The sequence below is a fragment of the Echeneis naucrates genome, chromosome 4 (assembly GCF_900963305.1).
Source record: "Echeneis naucrates chromosome 4, fEcheNa1.1, whole genome shotgun sequence".
NCBI classification, from domain to species: domain Eukaryota; kingdom Metazoa; phylum Chordata; class Actinopteri; order Carangiformes; family Echeneidae; genus Echeneis; species Echeneis naucrates.
In genome coordinates this window covers 22,002,539-22,026,682 of record NC_042514.1, presented here as the reverse complement: position 1 = coordinate 22,026,682, position 24,144 = coordinate 22,002,539, and the positions used below count along the sequence as shown (strand labels likewise).

The window sequence follows — 24,144 nt, the reverse complement described above, 5'->3', positions numbered from 1 at the left end:
CACATATTCATTAAAAAATTTACATGATGTTGTACTGAAGACTTAGAACTAGATACTGAGACCATAAACTAATTAGGAAAATGTTTATTGATCTTATAAATCAAGGGAGAAGGAGGCACATTTTCCCATAGACTTTAATATAATTTTACAACCAGTGGAGTCGCCTTTAGACAGAACGTAGATTTAAGGCTCTTTAACTCAATAGTGTAGCTGGTGGAGGGGAACTATCGAGAGAATTGATTTAATTGTTGCCCCTTTAAACCAAAAACTGAACACAAAGTGCAGTAACTCATTGCCGTGTCAAAGCTTTTCGGCCTAACTTCAGCACTAACCCATAAAACAACACATAACAGGATTATAGTCAAAATAAAAAAGCACAGGATTCATCAGGGTTTGTGTTTGTGCGGTTGTGGAATCGAGAAGCAAACGTTTTTCTGGGATAACTCAGGCTTCCATCCTTAAATCTTAAAAAAAGGCCATGCAAATTTAATCCATGTAAACAGGCGCGGGTGAGTGGACTGTGGACGATGACTTATTCATGGAGGCCTAGCTGACTGAGACCTGCTGGTGGGGGGTCGGGGAGGGGGGTAATGTGTATCCAACCACTCATCAGGCTGATCGCATGTGAATGTCTCCAGGCCCAGATGCTGATCAACGCCACCAAGGATTACAGGGGGTGGAGCCAGCATTAACACGCAATGTAGGAGGCAGTGAGGAGGCAAAGTGTTCATTGGTGAAGTGACCTGAGCCGGTCTGATGGAGAATGGAGGAAAAGGAGGAACAGGAGGTGGTTAATCTGGCACATTCTCATAGACAGTGTCACTTTAAGGACTGAATACTTATACTATATTATATTATAATATTAATACATACTTCAGAACATGGAGTCATGGAGTCATGAATTTAAACAGTCTAACAGCAGCAGCATTTATGTGTGCGGTGTATGAGTCACATTGACAGGAAGGGGAGAGAAAACAGAAGGACAACAACTGAAAAAGAGTAAAAAAAAAACAACAAACAAACAAACAACTGCATTTACATCACAGAGGTTTTAAAAAGGTAGAAACTAGACATCAGGCTGGGAAAGAAATTTAGGTCTAAACTGAACTGTGTCCATAAATAAATAAAAATCTCCTGCGCCTCTTCCTGTTTGTTGACAGATTAGGCACAGAATATTGTTGGTAGGTAATAGTTCCTATGCAAATAAATTTTTGTTTGTAAATGTACAGTATAAAGCACGGTAGCTAACTAGATGAGGCCAAGACTTACCTGTGAAGTCAGTTAGAGGAAAAACTCCTTTTAACAGGAAAAAACCTCCAACAGAATAAGACTCTGGGATTCTGATCCCTCGCATAATCCTAATAAAAGCACATCTGGCCTGATGTGTTACAAAGGCCACTGTCTGTCCCACCACAGCTTTGCACTTTTGCCTCTTCATCGTCTTCACTGTTTGGTGGACAAACATATCTTATTTCAAAGTATGCTTAGAGGAGAGAAAAAAAATCATGTCTTGGTGTGTATAATATAAAAATAACAATTGTTGGAAGATTATTAATGGTTGGTGAATTATTGATCATAAATACAATAACAGAAATAATAATCAGCTCGTAGATGCAAACGATGAAGTGAAGAAACTGAAAAATAACGCTTAAACAACAGCAACGATTACCACAACATCAGCCATGATGGCGGAGAGCTGCATCAGTTCCAGAAACGACCACGACACGGGGGAAACAGAAAAGCTGGCCCCAAACTGCCACCATCTCTCACCACAAAAAACACCTCCTAATGAAAAGGCACCATGTCAGACAAGCAGCTTCTCTCTTCCACTGACTTTTCTACGCTCCGTTTCTACCTTCTGTGCTTATTCTTGCCGTCTTCTGTGTGACGGCTCACAACGCTCTGTCACCGAGCTGGGGGCTGCCATGACAGTTTCAGCACTCTGTCTCCAGCTCAACCGCACCAAGCCAGTGCTGAGTCTGTACTCCTCACCACAAAACACTTCTTTATTCTGTTTCTTTCTCCTCATCTTCCTCATCCCATCGAGCCGTTCCTCTGCTCGCTATTAAACAGACTAAATGAGGACGTGCTTTTACAAGGCGGGAGCTTTGAGTGTACCCCAGTTTAAGTTAAAGCGCAGAAAAAGAGGACGTCGTGCCGTGCTTCCTGTTACTTTGACAGTCTCTGTCATGTGGTGTTATTGAATTTAAGATTTTCTCAATCTCTCTCTCTGTTTGATGGTCTTATTCAAAGTCTAATTGAGAGAAATTTTTAGCACCAAACTTTTACTGACACATGCAGAACTCCACTTCACAGAGCTTGCCTCACCGGGAAAACATCAGCACTGGACTCTTGTTTTTGGTTCGAACTATCTCTTGTTGGGTGAAACTCACCCAACATGAGTTGCTTCTTTTTTACTGATATCCATCTAACTGGCTTGAGAAAGAGCTGAGGTTTGGTACTCATCCGTCATCTGGGTGCTATTTCAGGAGATCCTTTCAAAGGTTTGTTCAGGGTGGCGGACAACAGGATATGATGTCTGGTGTGGAGGACAAGTAAAATTATAAAATAACTATAAAATAATGGCTCCTAACAACTGAAAATTAAATGAAAGAATCATGAAAAGAACCACCATTGCCAAATAAGCTTGACACTTTCACAACCTACAGGCCACCCAATTCAGTAAAAACCAGCCCATATCTTAACTTTGCCAGAAACTCGGTAAACCGTAACATATGCAACAGGAGACACGTCAATAGCCTCCAACACTTTTTAACCGCATCAATAAAAAAAGTACAGTCAGACAATCTGCAGAGTAATCACAAGATGTGAAATAAGAGCCAAAGAGAAGACACAAATCAAGACTATTCATGAACAAGAGGAATATGTACCATCAAAGTGCCACAAATAAAAATAAATAAAGAATGAAATTACTCAATAAGCAAGATTCAAATTCCAATAATTAGATGCTAGCCAAATCCTAGCTTGGCCGCAAAGACCATGCTTCATTTGTCAGCAGGTTCAATGGCACTAGATGGAACAATAGCATCAAGGGTTAGGTGAGCCCTCAAAGGGACTTAACCAAGAGTGAAATCCACCACGTCAAGCCCTGTCTTATTATCACCAACATCTGGTAGAACTCATGTCAATCAAAAATGTGCTCATTTAGCACAACAACTTGTTTAGTAAAATTGCTCTCACAATATTTTCAAAAACCACCATACATATTCAAAAGCAACCCAATTTTCATCTCCTCCGCCCAACTTAATGAAAAGAAGCCCAGTAACTGCAGAGACCCACCCAGCCTGGCAAGAATGAACACAACACAAATATATGCAAGTCATGAAATTAATCAAACTTCCAGCTGTGAAGTATCTGAAGATGTCTTATTTAATTGATCTTAATCTGAAAGAGTTGGTACGTCTTCCTGCGCAGGACAAGGTGATTTCTTTTGTGTTCACACTCCATGTCCTCCTGTATGACAAACATGACAAAACCCAGTTCATAAACAGTGCACACTCACAAACACTGTCAGTTGTCTTTGATACGCAGTGGTCTGGACAGTGTGTGTCTGCCTCTGGGTCTAAGTCCTCAGTGTCTGTGTCAGGCTCACTGACACCTCAGTCACTTTAGCTCTGCAGTCGCACTGTCGCTGCCGCCACAAGTGCCTGCAAGGCATTTTGTGGGCACAGTGGGTGACAGTGTGCAGTGTTGGTGCCTGCGCTCCCTGTCATCTGTCTTAGAGTCTGCTTGGCACCAAGCAAACCCTCATCTGCCTTTTTTTTTTTTTTTTTTGCTTTCAAGACCTTTTTGGTTTATTTTGCCTTGAGAACAATATGCACAAAGAACAATCACTGTCAGCCACTGCCAGCTGCAAGCTAACAAGCAACATGAAGTAACACAAGATGCGAACTACACTAACAGTTCTTAGTTGCTAGTCTTTCATTCTAATGTTTCCTCTTCTGACAATCAGGATACTCTCTGCTCTTTCTACTGGTGGCCTGGAGCTAACAGATGATGGGTGGGGCCGAGGACCTGATCCAGGTTTCTCAATTACAAAGTAGTAAATAGGAAATGGCAGCGTCACCTCTTTGCTCTGAACCTTTTTATTTAAAATGATTTGTGCTGCACATCCATTTTAATGCCGTGCACAGTACCACTGTGACAAAAACCTGCACGGTCAGAAAGAAGAAGGCATCACACACAGGAGCTTTTTTTAAATGCTTAAGATCTCTGACCGTAGCATTTCTCTAGCTTCCCCCTTTCGATAAAACATGCATCATTATTGCTGGCAACAAGGTTCCTGCTTCACAGTGAAGATTCCAGAAGTTTGGAAAAATCCGCCTACCTATGTTTTGTCCTAGGTGAGTCTTCCGTGTCTTCAGTGTGCTGCTCTGAGCTGCCCGCCTGAAAGCCACATAAAAACAATGTAGATATTGTGGTGGTGCGTCTTAAAATAAGCCATGACAACTTCTGTTCTGTACTTCTTCATACTGTCACAACAAAGCCACACCAACCGCACTTTCTTTGGTGAGTTTAGGGAGTTTAAAAATGGCAGGATGACCTCGTCACACTCAGTCTGATCTTATGGAAGCTTCTGATTCATTTTTACAAAAATAAGTACCTTAATGTAAATTAGAGTAACATTTTGATTCGATTTTGTTTTCATATTAGAATATATCCAAATGTTTAGGTGTGTCTGAACTGGAGAATGAGAGCACTTGAGTGTACCTGTCTGTAATGGTGTGAGTGTGTGTGTGCAAATGTGTGTGCCTGATGCAGGAAATGAGTTTGTGGCTACAGACCAGGCTGAGTGGAATAAATAATTGCCAGCTGACCCTCCACTGCCACTGAGGACAGTCCTCTCACTGCATTACAGCACAGGCTCATCTGGTCATTGGCACTTTCACTGCTGTGTGAGTACACTGTAAGGTGTGTGTGTGTGAGTGTGTGCCTGCGTGCATTTCTGACCACAAACCACAGCCACGATCCAACTACACAAAAAGTTTGAAGTGACCCGTGGCATGAGGAAAAATGAATGAAAGATGAGAAATAATGACTGGTCGATTCAGACAAATGCTGAATCACACACACACACACACACACACACACACACAGGGATGGGAAAGTAAAACAAGAAGAAGTGATAGTTGTGGTTTGGGGAATCAGCAGGAACTTGACCGCTTATAAAAAGGTTGCCTCGTGACAACCCTCAATAGGAAATAATAATAAAAAAAACATGAAGGAAATTCACTTTAAGTGAATTACTGGTAAAAAATAATGATTTGAAACTGCTAGTGAGCATAAATGCCTGATATGAAAAGGCAAACAACTATCTGCAGCTCAATAAATATTGGGCTGTAACTCCAGGTTTTGTGAAACTGCAAGTGATGAACAGTTAATTGCTTAAAGGGGAATAGTGGGGTAATATTTTCTTAATGGTGCATTTTAAAAACTTCATTTTGTGCTTTGTGGGGAAATGCAGCCTATTTTCTGTGATCACCACCCCAGTCTCCTCGGCTTTGTTTAGAGATCGGCGCATCATCCCACTGCTCTCATTTATTTGTTTGTTTGTTTGCCAGTTCAGTTTGTTTATTACTGTATTTTCAAAGCAGGGGACAAGGTTAGATTTGCTGTTTGGGCATATTTTCTCCTGTGATAGCATGTTTGAATTTGTCTACTCAGCATGCAGCGTGTCAGTGTGTGTATGGGTGTGTGTGTGTGTGTGTTTGACAGTGTGGAGCTGGTAGAGGCAGGGTACTGCTCAGGGGTCGCAGCAGCAGCACGCTGCTCCCGGAACTAAATTGCTTTCCTTGTGAGTCTGTCTGGGGGACAGGCTCAGGTCCACGTGGAGGCCCCTGGTCCCTCCCCTCTCTGTGGGAGGCTCCTGGCCCCAGGTCACTAACTCAATCACCAGATCAGGAGTAATAATTATTAATACCCTGTGAGCGTTAAAAGCACGCAGGTGATTTATCAAAAATGTCGATTATATTTTTTGCGCAGGGTGACAACTTTTTTAAGCTGAACCGGCCCCCCGGGACCAGGTCTAACTGGAGCAACAGCCCGCCTCTATGTTTTGGAGCCGGGCAGGTCCGTGCTAAATGAAAAGGCCTGCACGGCACCTTGGAGAATGTTAGTAATACAACAACCAGTTCTTCGAAATAAAATCCATCTCCTTCATTTCCTTCTACTTAACATTTCACTTTCGTCCCTTGAATTTTGGATCCTGTTCACATCTTTCAATAAATGCTGACCCAGACAGGTTTGGCCTTTAAAGAGGCAAAGATCCAAATCACAAACGTAGGTCCAAATGATCCCTATACCATGTTCTGTATCTACCAGTTATTCATCAATCATTACCCAAACTGCTTTTAGGGTTATGGGGGTCTTGAACAAATCCTCGCTGACCCTTGGCAAACACCCTGGACACATCAACCATTCCTGCTCACAGAGAATGATGGATGCTTGTTTTGATTTGGATTTGGAGAGGAAGCTGGAACTACATTCGCTAACATGAACTCTACACAGAAAGATACAAAGCAGAGGTCAAATTTACCAGCCAATAGACAGCACAAAGTCAAAGCCTGGTGATACATTTATCTGCATATGGGGGCCATTTTTATATGTCACATGACTTACACTTCTCCTGTGTTCTACTTTAAGCACGGACGTCTGGGAAAAGATATTTTTTGCAGTCATTGTAGTTTTACACCTACTCTTCCAGCTAATCAGAAGAAAGATTCTGATCCTCTCTTCCCATTGGCTGACATTTTGGAAAAATTTGGGAGATTTCAGGTAAACACAGCAATTCCTAAATACAGGCTGTGAGCGTTTCTCCGTGGACTGAGACCCTTAAAACTTCCACTGTGTTGGTGTGACAGTCTCACACATGCACATGACGTGTGTGGAACTGAATTTCTTCTTCCGTGGTGGTGCTCAAATTTAGCCTTTAGTCAAACCGGGATTTTTGTGGTTTTCCTGTAACACTTATCATGAGAATAAAGTTGGGATTTGGCATTAGTGTAGAGCCATTTACTCATTTTGCTTAATGCTGATTGTAACAACACAAACTATCACAGTTGGTTTTCTTGCCAGGAAGTCCTGTCACATTTATCTGAACAGCTTCGTTCAGCCATCAGCATCATGTGATGAACTAGAACAACTCAATTCTCAAAATTACATTTAGATACAAGGCCACAGAATGAGCAGTTAATGTCGGACATGACATAGGTGGTGTATATTCTCTAGTTTTGCATGGTGCACCTGCGATGTAACGGGGTCCCTGGGGGGAGTGCAAAAGTGAGCCGTTACTCACTTTTGCACTCCAGCTCTGACAACAACAAAACAACAGCAGCTGAAAGAGGTGGCAGCTTAAGTCGTTTTCAGCCTTATTAAAAGGATATGAATCTATCAGCAGCACGTGGCTTCCACACTGTTTGTCTGGTCTGGTTAAAATGTGTGTGTGTGTGTGTGTGTGCGTGTGTGTAGGTGGTACACTGTAGGTAAACTGAGCTGAAGAGACGCTGACTGTGTTGAATCTCAGCAGCAGCAGCTCCAGACGCCAAAGCCACACTGCACTTCTCCCTCTCCCTCGGTACTTTATCCTCTTTTTCGTCTTCTCTCTCTTTATGTTATCCTCTCTCTCTCGCTCTCTCTCTATACTTTTCTTTGCTTCACTTGTTTTGTTTCAAAGATGCAGCTTGGATGGACAGTGCTCTGATTAATGGAAGAAAAGCCTGCAATGTAGTTATGGTAATCGCTCTCTGTCTCACACACACACACACGCACACAGGTTTCATGCCTGCTCCTTCATTCAATTGCAAACGACCATAATCTCCATATGTGTTCTGTGAGTGTGTGTGCTGTGTGTGTGTGAGCACACAGATTGAAGCACACACATACACTCTCTTAGGTGACAGCTGTCACATTGCTCACAATTTCCTCTGAGTCAGCAGAAAAGGGAAGAGGAGGGTGATGGAGCGGCTGAAAGGAGGGAGAGAAGGAGAGGAGGAGAGCGATATTAAAAGAAAATTAAAATTTGAACTGAGCTGAAAGCTGTGTCTTTCTGTCCCCAAATAAGATTTCATCACTCAGCAGTTTGAATCATTTCAAAAGCTGGTATGGACACACAAAGTTTGGCTTTAACGACAGAGCAGAGTTTCAGGCTGCATTTTGGTTTTTCCTGTTTATTACGTTCAGCATTGTTGGCTTGGAGCTGCATGTCATACAGGCAGGTGTGTGTCAGGATTATTTCATGTCTAAGACGATGCACTGCAATGAAATGAACACAAAATACTGATTTGTTTTTAAAAAGGGGAAAATAAAATGAACCCATCTTTCTCTTTGTCTCCGCCACCAACACGACTTCTAACACTGAGACCATCAAGTCAGTCGGTTTCCTAAATCCAGATGGAGTTTTAGCAACATCCTAACACAGACACACTCAGACAAACTGCACTAGTGCACACGAAGCTGCAGAGGCTCTGCAGAAAACTGACCTTCTCATCGTGACCTCTAACCATCCGCTAGTCCTCACAGAGACTTCAACACACACCCTGGCCTCAGTCACGGCGACTAGGCCGACGGGCGGTGTCACATCAGCACCGACTCTGGGTGACATCTCTTCTTAAACTGAGAGGAAGGAGAAGGAGGAAGAACAGAGGGAGAGACCACTTAGTGCAGCTTAGGGCTCCTGAATGCGCACGCACACACACACACACACACACGCGCCGGGGTATCATGCAGAGCTGCCCTATGGACACACTCACAACACGGAATGAGAAACAGTTGTTCTCCTCTGCCTCCGCGGTGGCAGGAGGAGGCAGAGAGCAGGAGGCTTTAATCCATCACCGGCTGATGAGACGCACAGGCCGCTGACATCAGGGGGAGGACGGCGGCTGTGTGTCCGCCTCTGTCGGTGCTTCTCTCTCTCTCTCTCTCTCACACACACACACACACACACACACACACAGCGAAAAAGATAAATCTGGAATTCTGGCCGGTAACGCTCCCAGAGATGAAATCAGCCTCCGGCCCAACATCCTGCTCCACACCGGCTTCTCCGGTAGAAATAAAGAGACCTAAATAAACTGAATCAACAGAACATCGGGAACAAATGACACAAAATTAATCACAGCGTTAAAACAGGCAACCGCAATTAAATCAGGGAATTCATTAATTTCAGGTTCAAAGTATGATTTAGTTCACGTTTCTGTGTCTTTATGCAACAAAGAAAACAACAGTAATGACAATAATAATATGCTGCTAATAAAAATAAACTACATGGATCTGATGTCGTATCCGCTTCATTAGATCAGGATTTTTTCTCTTGTCCTCAACACGTATTGTTGATATTGAGTCACAAAATTTAGACATATTTGCTATGACTTTAAGTTTGATTTTTTTTCCCTCTATTTATTTAAGAGAATCCCAATAAGTTGAATATTTAGTAAAAAATATTTTATTCTGAATAAACAGATTTTTTATCGGGATAATTGTTAGAAAGTAATTTATTTCAGGGTTTAATTTTATTTTACGACGCTGCAGCTTAAAATAACAAACGGAATTTCATGGTTCTTTTTATAAAATCCACGCTTCAATTATTTAGAGGCAGAAAACCTTTCTCGTTGTGATTTCCTTCTCAAGATAAAACCATGTCCGTGGGAGAATGACGGCAGCAGCAGCTATTGGGACAGAAGTTTTTATTAAACATTATGAAAACAAGATTCTCGACAACCATCCACTTTGTAGGTTTTTCACTTGTTGACAGATGAGGACACGATCATTGAATAAATATAGAAATTATATGTACAGATATACATTAACAGCACTGTGCAGAAGTTGGCTTTCCTTGATAATCTCCGTTTATTTAGCGCAGTCATCTTTCAGTCAATTTAGGATTCATTTTAAACTTCTTTAGGGAAAAAAAAAAAAAATCCATGAAAGAATTTAATCTGTTCTTCTTTCTTAAAATCAAACCAGGAAAATTTTAATGAAAACAAACAAAACAAAAAAAGATACAAATATACTGTTGTTTTAAAGTTGATTATTTTCAAATAAAAATTAATTGAATTTTTTGATCACGTAAAAAATTATTCTGCACTAATTATTATTATTTTTCTTAATAATATCAATTTTCTACCGCTTATCCGTTTCCAGGTCGCGGGAGGTGTTCTTAATATTAATAATTTCTGATAATTTCCTACTTATTTTTCTCCGTGCTTTTGATGTAAATTTGAATATTTCCAGCTTCTGTTCCCGTCATCCAACAAGTGAACAGTGGACACTTCTGCACAATATTGCACATATATCTAGGCAGGGGGAAACAGGGCAGGGTGGGGTGGGGTGGGGGCTGTTATGACAGATTAATGCGCTCGAGTAAAGAACAGTGGGCTGTTTCCAAACAACCAGAGCATCATCCCGTCAGACATAGGAGCTTGTTTAAACACTGGGATGCAGAGTGAAACCCACAGGCCCAAGGGAGTTCTACAAATATTTAAAGAAAAGAACCAAAATCATTGAACTTAAGTCTTTTTTTAATCATCAGGTTGGTGCATAGAGTTTTAGCAGCGAATGCAGTCCTTGTCCATCTGATAAACGAAGCTTCTCTCATCAAATTTACATCCAGGGGTTTTAACGGATCAAAGGTCCTATGAAATAGAAAACAAAACGCTTGTCCATGTTTGATCTATTCTTAGTGCAGTATAGGCTCGCCTTTGACATTACACATGTTCAGTATGGAGGAGGATACCATCGACAATTTGCATGCTGTAACATACAAACATTTGTATTAAGACATTTCGAATAATTCAAGCAACAAAAAGCAGTTTTCTTTAAAAAGGAGAGAAGGTAAAATAACACAGTTGACTGTATTTTTTTTTCTCTACACATTATGTACAGGTGGAAATAAATACAAGTCTAAAATCTGGCTCAGTTAATGTATTTTTGTCATTTTTCCTTTTCTTTTTAAAACAATAGAAAAAATTGATTGAAAATAGCAGTTAAAGACGCATCCATGTTTTTTCTTTTCTTTTTTTTTTTCATTCTTTTGCAGTATAGCAGATTGTTTTGCATTTTAGTCCGCAGTCTTTGCTCTCTCAGGAGGTAGAGGGGGTGAGAGTGTGGGTTATGGATGGAGGGGAACATTTTGGGGCTTTCTTTTGCAAAGCCCAGGCCTTGCTGATAAAGGAGGGAGAGGAGGAGGAGAGAACCATGGGCCATGCTTTTCCATACATCAGGGAGGCATCTGGGGGATGACTTGAAGGTGTGGGTGAGGTGAGACGAGATGGGATGGTTGGAGGTGTGTGCGTGTGTGTGTGTTTGTGTTGGGGGGAGGGGGGTTACCATACATGTCCTGCATGCAGGGTTGCAAATTGGGATAGGGAAACTATTAAACTTACAATATTGAAAGGTCTCTTCTCTGTACCAAAGACCAACCCCTCTCACCGACACAGTCTTATGGTGGTGTATTGCTTCTATTTCAGTCCAATCTCTATTTTAAAAAAATCCTTCTCTCCCCTCCCTCCCGTCGAGCTTTAAGACAAAACCACCCTTCTCTCTGAATTAAGACAGTCAAATGTCAAATGTCCGGTTCAGTAAGACTTCTGACCAGAGAACAGTCTACAGGTTAAATGATCCCATATGTTCACATCACTACTTGACAGTCGCTGCAGGCTTCACAAATTTAGCCACAGCATCTTTAAGACTTGAAATGAGCAGCTGGGTTACAGATGCGCGCATCTGCCGCTCATTGGTTAAGATGTTTGTTCAAGTCTTTTCTGTCAGGGAATAACTGTAAACAAAATACAAACGCTGAAAAATATAAATTAATTTAAGAAGGGTGTTCGGGTCGGGGGAGTAATTCAGAGTCTATGCTACAAATCAGTCTCTCACATGAAGTACTCGGCGGTGGCCTGTTTCCCGGACGGGTCTCTGGTGTTTGCGGGTCCATTGTAGGTCCGGCTGGCCAGCTTCTCGTACTTCTCCTTATAAAGATCCCGCTCCTTGACAAGGCGAGCCACGTCCTGCTTCAGCTGCTCCACCTGGTTCTGCAGGCTGCACTTCTCGGTCTCCAGCATGTGCCTCTGCTGGACTCGCTTGAAGCGGCAGGACTGTGCGTAGCCCCGGTTCTTCAGGGTGCGCCTCTTCTGCTTCAGGCGGATTACCTCCTCCTTGCTGAAGCCCCGCAGCTGTCGGTTCAGCTCCCGCACCGTCATGCTGACCAGCTGCTCGTCCGAGAAGCGGTCCTCCAGGCGGGCGTGGTGGCCGTGGTGGTGGTGATGGTGGTGGTGGTGGGCCTGGTGGTGGTGAGCCGCCGAGGCCGTGGACAGGTCCTCCCCGACGTACTGCTGCCCGCGGAAGCCCTCGTAGGCCTGGTGGTGGTGATGGTGGTGGTGCGCGTTGCCGATGAGGGCCTCCACCGCGTCCTCCGGGGTCAGGTTGAGCGCCTCGGGGTTGATGTGGTGCTGGTAGCTGGGGATCCAGTACAGGTCCTCCAGCTGGGGTTTGCCCGCGTTGTTGTGGTTGTTGTTGCTGCTGCTGTTGTTGCTGCTGCCGCTGCTGCTGTTGTTGTTGACCCCGCCGGCGAGGCTCTGGTTGGGCTGCGCGCCCGGGCTCGGGGCGCAGAAGCCGGGCGAGGAAGGCACGGAGGAGCAGGGTGTGCTGATAGGGGTGGAAGACAGGGAGCCGGACGGGAGGCGGTGGCAGTAGCGGTCGGCTTCCGGCGGCTCCTTCTTCACCTCGAACTTCATCAGGTCAAAGTCGTTGACGTACTCGATGGCCAGAGGGCTGTTGGGCAGCTCTGCGCTCATGGCGAGGTCGGTGGCCATGTCAGTCCATGCGACGACTCCTGCCCTTACAGCCAAACCGACGGCGGGCAGCCCTCTCGGATACAGATTGCGAAGAGGAATAAATGCCTGTATGGTTTATATATATAGACACACGCACACGCCCGGTGCGTGGAGCTTTTGCAGGGCCGGAGGGCGGGTGGAGAAACTTATTAAGGCTGCTCGCCCCGAAGGCAACTTCTATATATAGTGGCGCGAATATACGTATGCATGTAAATGAACTTGTACACCTGCCAGTTCGCCTCCGCTCGCTGCTCTTGTTGACAACTTATCCCAGGTCAAATGCACGCTTTAATACCAGGAGCCTCTGGGCGGCTGAAACTCGAGCCCAGTGAATTTGGAGACACCGACCTGTCTTGTCCTCGCTTCACCTCTGGAGTCAACTTGCCTCCCGATGATTTACTGTCCTCGCTTTCTGCGCGATCAAGTAACCCGAACAGATTTTTTGCGTCCCCTCCTCTCGGCAGAGCGTTACAAATATTGTCCAAGCATCCTTCTCCTTCTTCAGCTGATTACAATTTGATAATGAAGTCCAGGGCAGCGGACTGGAGTCACTGCAGCATGGCCCGGATTTAAAGTTTCTGACAGTCACATCAGACAGTGTGTGTGTGTGTGTTTGTGTGCAGCCGTGCGTAAAAGTATGCCAAAAGTCCCAGGAATCCAAAACGCAATGGCACGTGCAGAAGTTTTGAAAGTTCACATGAACCAGAGCGGAATCTTTAAGCTGCAGGATACTTATTGTCCTAATTGCAGGGACAGCAGAGTCTCGTCCCTGCTGTTGGGCTGAGTCCAGAGATCTGATTCAGTCTGCGGTTACTTACAGGTTCGGTCCCCGCGGTCCCTTCTCTCCTCAACGGGGCGCACGCTGTTGACCTTACGTGTTGACTGTGTGTTTGTTTTTATGCAAGAGGTGATAAATTCCAGCTGCTTTTTCTGATTGGCGGCCTTCAGATTGTTCTTACGGACTTGTCGGTGCAACCACGCAGTGTCACTGAGGCACTGGTTGTGCATTCCGCACTTATAAAGGCAGAGCCCCCCGCCCCTACCCCACTTCACTGGCCCTCCCACATCGAGGTGTGACGGGCCAATGGGACGAGATCTCAGCGGCAAATTTGCATTCTCCTACGGCGGAGAGGGAGCCCTCTGTGCTCCGGCGGCCGAGAAGAGCCGAGCGGGGCAGAAGCTGCAGCGCAGGCTCAGGGAGAGAACAGGTGCAGCAGATCCCCCCCCTCTAGTGACCGAGCAGATGCTACTGCACGGCGGAGCGCAGTAAGACGAGACGTCCGCCGCTTTCTCTCAGAAAAATGTTTACTTGGAAAAGAGAAACACTTTTCACTAGCGGGAGATGGCCATGTAACGACGCTGTTCACAGGCAAAGCAAATCACCCCCGCCGACTGTTCATTCACAGAAACTGAAATTATCTTCACACTTTTTGTAAAGTGATGTATGATGTATACTTTTTGACGTATAAAGTCAAAACTATCTTAGACTCGGAGGGGCCTCAGACTGGCGTGGAACCACATCACCTTCAAACTCACAGTATTATCGTGTATAAAGAGCTTTAAATGTCACTGTCATCCAGCTTGTCATATAACATTTGGGAAACAACGAAGGAAATGTGATCTTGTTGTTGAATGGGACCAATAACAAATGCCTTCCAGAAACCAAAGCTTAGACAAGTTGTCTGATCTTATTTGGAGACATGTTAAGGGAAAATAATGTGTGTCAGGGTGAGAACAGATACAGGAACGAAAATGGCAAACAAATAAAGCACATGACTAAAAAAGAAATGAGAAATGAACATACAAATAAAAACAATATATAGAAGCAGGTTAAACTGTTCCAAGTCTAGAAGTTGAAATTAAATATAAACTTTTGATCTCATATTTTAAAAGTAAAATGGTGAAAAGTAGAAAAAAAAAGAAAACAAAAAGACCTGTGTTTGGTGTGATGTATTAAAAAGTGCTTAATGTGGCATCTTCACTCATTCAGGTCTCAGGGGAATCCTCTGAAGACACAGGCCATCAAATCTATTAATCACTGATCGATTTGAGGCCACGAGCCAAAAATCAATCCGCATTTCCGCGAGGCGGTGAGGAGGCAGCGCTCGCATCTGATTGTGCGCCCCCGCTGGTTTCAGCGTTTTCATTCGCAATTAACCGCAAATTGCATCAGGACGGATCCCGGTGGGCCGACGGGACATTAAGATCCCACTCCATCCCGGACACACGGGGCTTTCATCCTGGAAGGGAGTGTGTGTGTGTGTGTGTGCTGGGGGCAAATCACAGCGGAAGGTTGAGCAGGATGTCCACAACCGGTGATAAGCATCATGGGGCAGATATATCTGCGAAAGAAAGTGCCGATCTGCTGTAAAAAAAAAAAAAAAAAAAAAAAACAGGTGGCAGTAAGTTTAACTTGCTCAGATATGATGAGGAAAACCTTTCACAGCTGCTGAGCTTAACTCCCAGTCCGAACTCGCCATGAAATATACCCCCCGCTCAACACCACCGCCGCCTCAAATCTGCTGGCGAGGATGAAAAGAAGAGCATGAGATGAAGGGACTGAAATCATATCAATGTATTTTAAGTTGAGGAGGGCTAAGTCATTAGGAGAGGTTTTTTTTTTTTTTTTTTTTAAATCAAATAAGCAGGAACTTGCCTTCAAACGCAGAGCTAAGCAGTCTGCATTGAAATGGCCCAGTTAAGTAGATCTGCTGTGGTCCATTCATTGTCAGGGGAAGGGGAGTGTCTGCGGCCGAGGGCTTGAGACATAAATTTTTGAAGTCAGGGTTTTCATTGTGCTTTTGCATATTGAGACTTCGCTGGAAGTGCAGTTCGACCGATTTAAGCAAAATGGACATCAGCAAGGTTGAGGATCGACGGTGGGCTTTGAGCTGGCGGCCGGGGAAGCTTTGAGCCGAACTAGCCAGCATCCAGACCAAGAAAGGCCGGCTCTGGGGAGGTGGCTCAGGGTTATCTGAGGCCTGGAGTTTTTTTTTTTTTTTTTTTGTCACCGCCTTTAAGTCACTAATGCTGCTGTGAAGGAATCAGCTTTTATCGTGCAGGTATATGGCGAACACACACACGCGCACGATGCGCACGGTCTGTGAACTTGACAGGGAGGCTTACTTTAGAAATGTGGAGTTTCTCCGCATGTAGGAACTCACAGTGCACACAAAACATCGTTTCTGCACTCACGGAAATTATGTTGTGACAGGGTCCAAGAGTTGATGGAACAAACCCCAGACAAGTGATGCACGGATACCGGATAAGTTGAGAGAGGGGGAAAGAAACGGAAGGGAAAAGTGCATGGGATGTAATGATGGATGGACTTGAAAGGAAGACTGTTGGGGAGAGGAATTCATCAGACCTATGATGATGATCAGCTGTGAGCTAATCCAGAGGAGGATTATAAAATCACTTTCTGACTCAGTTTGGCTTTTTCGGGTGATGTTGAACATTCAGATCTTATTAAATATTAATCGAGTTTAAGAGAAACTGAACCTTAAAACCGGCTGTCAGGACTTCTGGAACTTTGGGATGTCACCACATACACACTGTCCTCACCCACACCAGGATGTATACCTGAAACATGCTATTTTTTCATTGCAAAAGAAAAAAGACTATATTAATCATTCATATTGGTTTCATTTCACATCTGCCAACATCCAGATTTTAAGAAATCTCTGTACATTCCTGCAAAACTCCCAAAAAGTCCTGAAAGAAAAGCTTAATTGTTGGCAATGAATCATAACTATGGAGGACAAGTGGCCCAATGTGTCAAAGGTGTAGCCTGAAGTGAACTAATGGATGCTTGCAGAGAACTGTTCAGGTCACACATTTAGCTGGAGGCTTGTTTTGCTTCCCCATCCTATTCCTATTGAGGTCCAATTTTTATAGATCTCAATAGTAGCATGGCATGTAGCATAGAACGAGTAAGTTTAACATTGTTTTTGTTTGAGGAAGGACCCAAATGGTATGTGCTCCACCAGATGAACCCCCAGGTTGGTTCCACGGTTTTTTTTCCCCCCGCTGGTGAACAGATACCTCAGGGTCAGAGATCACTTAAATGATAGCACAGATATATGGCCTGCCTCTTCTTGTCTAGTTAAAAGAGTTTTTAAGAAAGAACAGGAGCAAAGTTGAAACCAGATTTGAGTAATTGGTTCCAGATAGTTAAAACATGTTAGAGTAGAACTCAGTGACAGGATATTTGCTCATCGTCTGTGACTTTGGGAGTGAGCATCTTCACTCTGTAATCAAGGCGATTTATTATTGAATCTTTAAACTTAGTGGCCTCTAAGGTTCTCAGCTAAGTCCTCTTATAAAACAGTGTTACTTGATGAGCAATGGTCTTTCACATATCAGTTGTCTAACAGTTGGTATCAGTCTGCTTAGTACTGGCTATAACTAACAAGGCCAAACGAAGCAAAGTTGTAACATACTGAAAATATCCTGAAGCTAAGCAGGAGAAATTTAATAGAGTTAGAATTTGAACATGATCCACAGTTTTTCACTCATACTAAGCCAAATGCACATGGTGAAGAATCACAGTTGACCTTTCCTTTTGTCTCGGCGAGTCTCAGCGGACAGATGATTCCTCTCCCTCTGTCTTCTCTGCATCTCATGCGCTTTTACTAAAAATTGAAATATTGATCTTAATTAGAGTTTGCCGAGCTCAGCAGCTCGCGTTGAGGGTTTTAGACAAGAGACAGCAGACATCTGTCTAAGGCACTTATGTCTTCAGCGCAAGAAAGGAGCTATGTGGGTGAGGAGGAGGAAGAAATAAAAAAAAAAAAAACCTGTGGTGAGAAGAGAAGAGTGATGGCTCCCTGTCTCCTGCCTTCTCTGAGAAACATGTCGAGCCCTCCATCTCCGCTCGCTGCTGTCAATACATCTAAGAGAGAATTGAGTTTAACCATTGCACACACACTCAAATATCCATCCTGACTAAATGTTTTCAGCGCAGACTGTGTGTGTTTGTGTGTAGGAGAGACAATCTGTACATGAAGTTTCCAAGTTGTTGAACAGCTGACTGATCTGTTGTGTCTGAGGTCAGGTTCACTTTCTTCTGAAAGCCTGAGTGTCACACTTTAGAGTGAATGAAGATGTGCAGCATTTTGTGGGCACAATGCTAGGATGTGGTTAGCCTAGTTTAGAATACCATACACAAACACAAATGTAAAAGAGGCAGTTTGCGTTGAAGCTCTGGAGCTATTTTATGACAAAAACCCAGTCAGATTCAGTTGAGCCTTCCTGAAGGTGTGTTTTGGTCCCATTGTGTCTGTACAGAGACCAAAACCAGAACAGATGTGACTTTGTCTGGAGAACACTCGAGTGGTCAGAGCACATACCAGCCTGGTTCAAATCAATCAAATGTAACATTCCTCTCAAAAATTTGGTAAAAATATTTTGTAATTTTTTTTTATCCTAGTAATAGCTGGTAACCTGATAACCCAGAACTTCGGTTTTGTTTTTTTTAACCCCTTTCTTGCAAGCTTTAACTTGTCAGCATGGGTAGTTTCTACCCACTGTTAAAACGTTAACCGAGTATGCTGGGCATAAATAACCAAGTGTTGCCTCTGTCCCTTTTGCACCCAGCATCGGGTTAGCAATTTCACTCCAATTTGGGTTACTTTCAACCCAGCAGTTTTAAGTGTGCCCCCTGTGTGATGCTCACTGGCACTCTCTCAATATATTGGTGACAAAATAACAACACAAAATGCCTTAAAAATATCTTACAATAAAAGTACATGAAGAAATTTTCCTTATCTCAGTGATGCCATTATAGAAACATTACTTGTTTGCCAAACAGAAGGTGAGAAAAAGTGGTAACTTCTTCATTTCTGTAGTTTCAGATTGATGAACTTGCAGAACATTATGACATCACAATGAAGTTGAATTTTGACCTTTTTGTAAAAACATCATCACTTCATTTTAATCTTACTGAACATTTTTGCTCAACTGTGTAAATTAATGTACAAACATGATTGAAGGCCAGAACCATATTTTAAGTCACCAGAACATTAACCTTGGACAATCAGACTCTAGTCAGTTCAAGTGAATATTAAGCTCGAGTTTGAGGAAGTTTAGTCACAGTGATACTGAGGAATCAGTCACACGAACAAAACGAACTACGGCAACATCACAAATGACCTCAGATTCCTCTGCGTCGATGTGGCATGCTAAGCAAATGACATCCCCAACATATACCCCAACATATACGATACTCTCCTGCACACGCACGCACGCACGCACGCACTCCAGTATACACATTTGGATGTTTCTGTAATCTACTGGAGGCCCTCATAGGAGCTCCAAGACTGTCTGATAGACAGAAAAGGATTTGTGTTGTTGTTCCTTATTCACACCTTATCACACGCTATCTAACTAGCATGTAAATATTATTAAATGGGACTCAGAACACAGTGGCTACTGTGTGATTGACAGATTGTACCACCCAATCGGGATAGAGTACATGGCAGGTCAGCTCCAGTCCTCACTACTTCTTAACTCCGCCTTCTCCTCCAAATATGGTTTCCACCGGTTTCAAAAAACCTAGATGGAGAAATTACTATGGGCTACCACTTTATGCGTTACCATCTGACATTGCGCGGCATACAGCAGCTCACAAAACACAAGCAGAGGTTTATGTGTTTGATGAGCAGAGAAGCAGTTGCTGGTGAGTGCAGAGAGAGGACGACATTTTGCGGGTTAAATGTTTTAGCATCAAAGGAGAAAAGTCTGGCTGGCAAATAAATGTAGTTTATACAACTTAAACCTTTAATGACACACAAAGAGGAGGATAAAGTCACTGTGTGCTCTTGTGTCTTGTCCCCAGGCCTTTAAAGTAAGGGGCACTGCTGCATCTGTCACCACCTTCTTGATGAAAACTCTCACTAACACGCTCGGGTCATATGACGATCCCACTGCTCCTTAACAGACACGCACTCATAGCCTAGAAATCTCTCAGCACTGACTTCACGTGTCAAAAAGAGTCCGAAACGGAGCACAGCAAGAGTTGATATTTTATTTGTCATTTTAAATTTCACAAAACCTGAAGAGAAAATGTGTAAACATCAAAAGTGATATGCAAACCTGACTTGTAGGTGTCAGGGAAAAAACCTTCCAGGCCCTGAGTAATTCAGAGGGAAAGTGACAGAAAGACCAGTCAGGACAAACCTGAAGCTCAGAAATCATTGATAAGCATCGTTCGCCCTCGACTGCTGCTGGTCTCTGTCGTCTCACAGCCGAGGCTTGATCTGCAGCTTCTTGTCTGTGAAAGAGATGCAGGAAACAAAAATAAAAAGAGAAAGAGCGTGCTCTATCAAGTGTGACGACTCTGATCTGCTGCATGTTGAATCCTGCTGAAATGCTGAGTGATGACATCTCAGCTGATGAGTAAATGAGGAAGAGAGCGGGACAGCAAGGATGGATGAAAGTGTGTGAGCAGGAAATGCTAGACTGATTCTGTGTGTGTGCGTGTTTGCAGTGTGGCAGTGATACATTAGATCAGAGCTAATTTATGCAAAGGGAAGAGGACCTTGTTTGGCTGAGTTCCACCTTTAATGATGCTCTGGGCTGAGCCGTGTGTAAGTGAGGAACCAGGGCGTCATTAGTAATACTTAAGCAACCGGACAGACGGGGTGGAGACACGTGGGTGTGCGTGTGTGTGTGTAGCTTTATTGTTCCATTGAGTGACACATTAATTGCAATGGAAACAAGCGTGTAACCCCTCATGAAAGAACCAGCGCTCAGGCATGTGTGAATGAGGAGATGTTCATGGTGTATTGGAAGCCTGCCCCAGCTCCTATACATGAGTCCTTCTCCTGAGCAATGAACACGCAAACAGGTATTGCTGTGGTGCAAGGTTCATTGTGCACTGTTAACAGAGGGGATAAAAAAAAAAAAAGTAGAGAACCTGGGGATGTGACTTTTAAAATGAAGTAATCATCAGTTACAACCAAGGAATGTAAAAGAGCTAGGTTTTAGAAAATGCATTATTCAATGTCAAGGATTTTAGGTGAATAAGAGACAACAGACAGAAAACACACTAAAATGTGCAAAATCTCTTACAGGTGTGGGCTGTTCATCAGGTAAAATAGAGAAGTGGTTTTTATTACTATTATTTATTTAGAATTTATAATTTTGCTCACATAAAAGAATGAAATAAAAGGTAGATTAAACTAAAAGAGAGAATTTGTTCAGAAACACTTATTTAGTAAACACAGGTGTTAGAGCTGATAAAATGTTGTGTTAGAGTGGTGACATGTTTGTGTGCGTGAGTGTGTGTGTCCAGCAGACAGGGGCAGGTGGATGGTGGAGCCTGGTGGGACTGTGAGGAGAGGGCGGGGGAATCGGGGGACACAGATTCTCTCCTAATCCGCTATCTGTCAAGTCTGTCAGCACAGAGCTCAGCAGTGTGTCTGTCCAGCCTAAAACCCGAAATATTATTACCTCTGTGCTTTGAGCATTATTACTTTTCCCCCAGAGCATCATCACACTCATGGCACTCTTACAGCCTAGCTCTGATCATCATTATCTGCCTGCAGCTTGGACCGATCCCCCCTCCTTCCATGAATGGCCTTAATGAACTAAAGCAAAGCTGGCCTAGTTCAATTCAGTCTTTTTTTCCACAATATCGTTGTAATTTACTTTGTTTTTGTTATTACTGTTTGCAACAATTAAGACATTTTACTGTAAAAGAAGAGTACAAAGAATTTGAGAAGGCGTCTGGATTAAACTGTAAATCACTCTTTCAACAGTATGTATAAAATCTTTCATTTAGACTTCAACCAAAACATTTGACCTGTAAATCATCAAATGATGTGCTCATGTGATGGACAGCATGGCGGCACAGTGGTTAGCACTGTTGCCCCACAATAAGAAGGTCGTGGGCTCAGTTCCCGGGCCTGGGTGGGTTCCTCCGGGTACTCTGGTTTCCTCCCACCATCCAAAGATCACGTTTGAGTTAATTGGTGACTCTAAATTGTCCGTAGGCCTGACTGTGAGTGTCTCTGTGTGTTGGTCCTGTGATGGACTGGTGACTTGTCCGGGGTGAGCCTGCACTCACCCAGTGTGAGCTGGGAGTGGCTACAGCACCCAGAAATGGATAAGCGGTTGAAGATGAATGAATGTGCTCTCAAGCAACAAGCTGATTTAATTTGATTTGTGCACACTGCTGGTCTCTCTGCGCTGCTCTATGCTTGCTGGGTTGTGAGTTTTTCTTACCTTTAACCTGCGAAGCCTCTGCTGGCACCGTGTCCGGAGTGTCTGCCTCCTCTGGAGAGCTGGAGAGGGAGATGAAGGATGGCAGTTCCAGAGGGCCCGTGGCAGTTGTCCCTGGATCTGCCTGAGGGTCTTGTGGCATGACAACAGAAAGAGGGGACCTGCAAGAGAGTGTAGAGATTACTATCCAGAATCAACTGTGTATCAACAGCGATTACACTGAACAATCAGCGTTTCTCACCCCTTGTAGGGCTCCCTGGTTCGGGTTCTCTTTCCCGGGTTACTGGAGACGTTGCTGCCGCTCCGCTTAGCTTGATGCCGGTGGTGCAGCTTGCAGCGAGTCCCTCTGGGGCAGGAGCCAGTCTTTGAGAAGTCTGGACACACCAATGTATGTTTCTTCTTGCACTGGTGGTTAGATACACAGACCACAGCTCATATACAAAGAGTCACAACTACTCATACAACAAACAAACTCCAGCGAGAAGCATTAGAGTCAGTGTGATTCAGAGTGTCAGTCAAAATCTGGAGGTTCCTCCATGTACAAGACATGTCCTTATATTATGTGTCCCTGCTCACTTTTCATGGATGTACACAGTCCAATACCTCAGGCAACATTTTAAAGAACAAGGCACATCCTTTAAAGAAAACAGCGTTCCTTATATTCCAAGCTGACAATATGTCTTTAAATTTCATGCTAGTTCACAAACACCTGGAGAGTATCCAATGACTTACCCTCCCAGGCCAGAGACTGATTTGAGGAGAAGTAAAACAGATCTATTTTTGTTGAGGATCAGGACTTGTAGGATGTGGTTTCATGTAGCAAGAACTTCAATGCGTTTTTCAGATTTTGCTCTGTTGTTCTGTCTGTTCCTTTTATTCAAGTTACCACTTCTAACAGACACACAGCCTCTCCTTTAATGTGCAAGTAGAGCAAGTGCGTCAGAGTTAGTGTCACGCTGAGGAGTATTGTGCATGAGCGTGCAAGCTTTCACATGCATGTTTGCAACTGAGTGTGTATGACAGTGTAATACTGGTGTAAATTGGTGGCTTCATTCTCCACGAGATTTGATCCCTCCCACCTGTCAGAAAAGCTAATTATATTCACTTGGACTTGCAGGCTGCAAGGAGTGTGCGTGTGTGTGTGTGTGTGGAGGGGTGAGGAGTGTGGGACCGGGAAGCAGATCAGTCCTGAAATAGAGTATGGGGACATGTGCATACGTCTGTGTGTGTACGTGTATGTGCGCTTCTGGAGGGGAGAGGGATCTTCAGATCAGTTTTCCAGGAACGTTGTGGACTCTTGGTCAACTTTCCCTGGAGCCCAGCAGCCATGATGCGCTACCGTCAGAACCCCCCCACGTTCCTGTGCTGCTGGGTGCCAGTGTGGCCCTGGATTAGCCTGCTGTCAAATCTTTTTCAGGATCATATTTAATCTTATGGGGCTGTGGTTTTGACACGCATTTCAACCAACAAATCAAACCTGCTGCTGGAGTCAGGGATGCCCAAAGTTTTATATCTGCTGTCCGATCTCACCACCAAGCCCGTCAACACCGGGCATTTTGAGAATCTTTAATCTTCACTATTAATTATTATTTGTGATTAACTGATTGAAACTACTTTACATTTTTACTTAATTCAAAACACTAATAAATTATGAATTTATTTCAGTTCTTGAACTATTTGTTTGCCTAAATAGATCACAGAAACCCCAAACTTGTTTGAGTCTGATCTCTCAAACTAGTGACAATACCAGTAGACTGTCATCTCCATGAGATCTGAACAGTTAAATCAATGACCACCATGATGCTCTAATTATTTTTCCACTTGATTAAACTCTGGTGCATTACATTTCGTATTCACTCTAAGTACTGTAAATCAACAGCTCCTTTTTTGGTTGCTCTAGAATAGATAGAAGATAGAAAGATACTTTATTTATCCCAGACTGGGAAATTGCAGTGTAACAGCAGCATTACACATAGGGAATAAAATATATAACATGAATGCATCTGGGTGTTCAGTCAGTAGTTTGGCAGTGGTGGAGCTGATGACTTCACAGGCTACCGCTGCATCAGCT

The 24,144-nt window shown here is 43.6% G+C and overlaps 2 protein-coding genes across 4 annotated transcripts in view; both read right to left on the bottom strand.

The window, feature by feature from the left end:
• Positions 1-10,555: 10,555 nt before the first annotated feature.
• On the bottom strand, positions 10,556-13,805 carry mafaa (MAF bZIP transcription factor Aa). 3 transcript variants are annotated; one of them, XM_029500329.1, is made up of 2 exons: positions 12,604-13,805; positions 10,556-12,531 (listed from the first exon to the last, which is right to left on the bottom strand). In XM_029500329.1, the coding sequence occupies exons 1-2, from the start codon at positions 12,825-12,827 to the stop codon at positions 11,889-11,891; spliced, it is 867 nt and encodes a 288-aa protein (XP_029356189.1). In that variant the 5' UTR covers positions 12,828-13,805; the 3' UTR covers positions 10,556-11,888. The 3 variants fall into 3 exon arrangements, with proteins under 3 accessions (XP_029356189.1, XP_029356190.1, XP_029356188.1); XM_029500330.1 differs by having other exon boundaries at positions 10,556-12,245; positions 12,738-13,805; XM_029500328.1 differs by having other exon boundaries at positions 10,556-13,805.
• Positions 13,806-19,867: 6,062 nt separating this feature from the next.
• zc3h3 (zinc finger CCCH-type containing 3) overlaps positions 19,868-24,144 on the bottom strand; it is a 49,651-nt gene continuing 45,374 nt past the window's right edge. The window contains exons 10-12 of the mRNA XM_029501038.1: positions 22,315-22,478; positions 22,077-22,234; positions 19,868-20,121 (exon numbers count right to left, since the gene is read on the bottom strand). Of these exons, the coding sequence (XP_029356898.1) occupies positions 20,090-20,121; positions 22,077-22,234; positions 22,315-22,478 (354 nt within the window). The 3' untranslated portion in view covers positions 19,868-20,089. The remainder of the gene's footprint in view (positions 20,122-22,076; positions 22,235-22,314; positions 22,479-24,144) is intronic.

What these genes read in the sequence shown, in the direction of transcription:
- mafaa (XM_029500328.1), bottom strand. Translation starts at nt 12,827, where the DNA reads ATGGCCACCGACCTCGCCATGAGCGCAGAGCTGCCCAACAGCCCTCTG.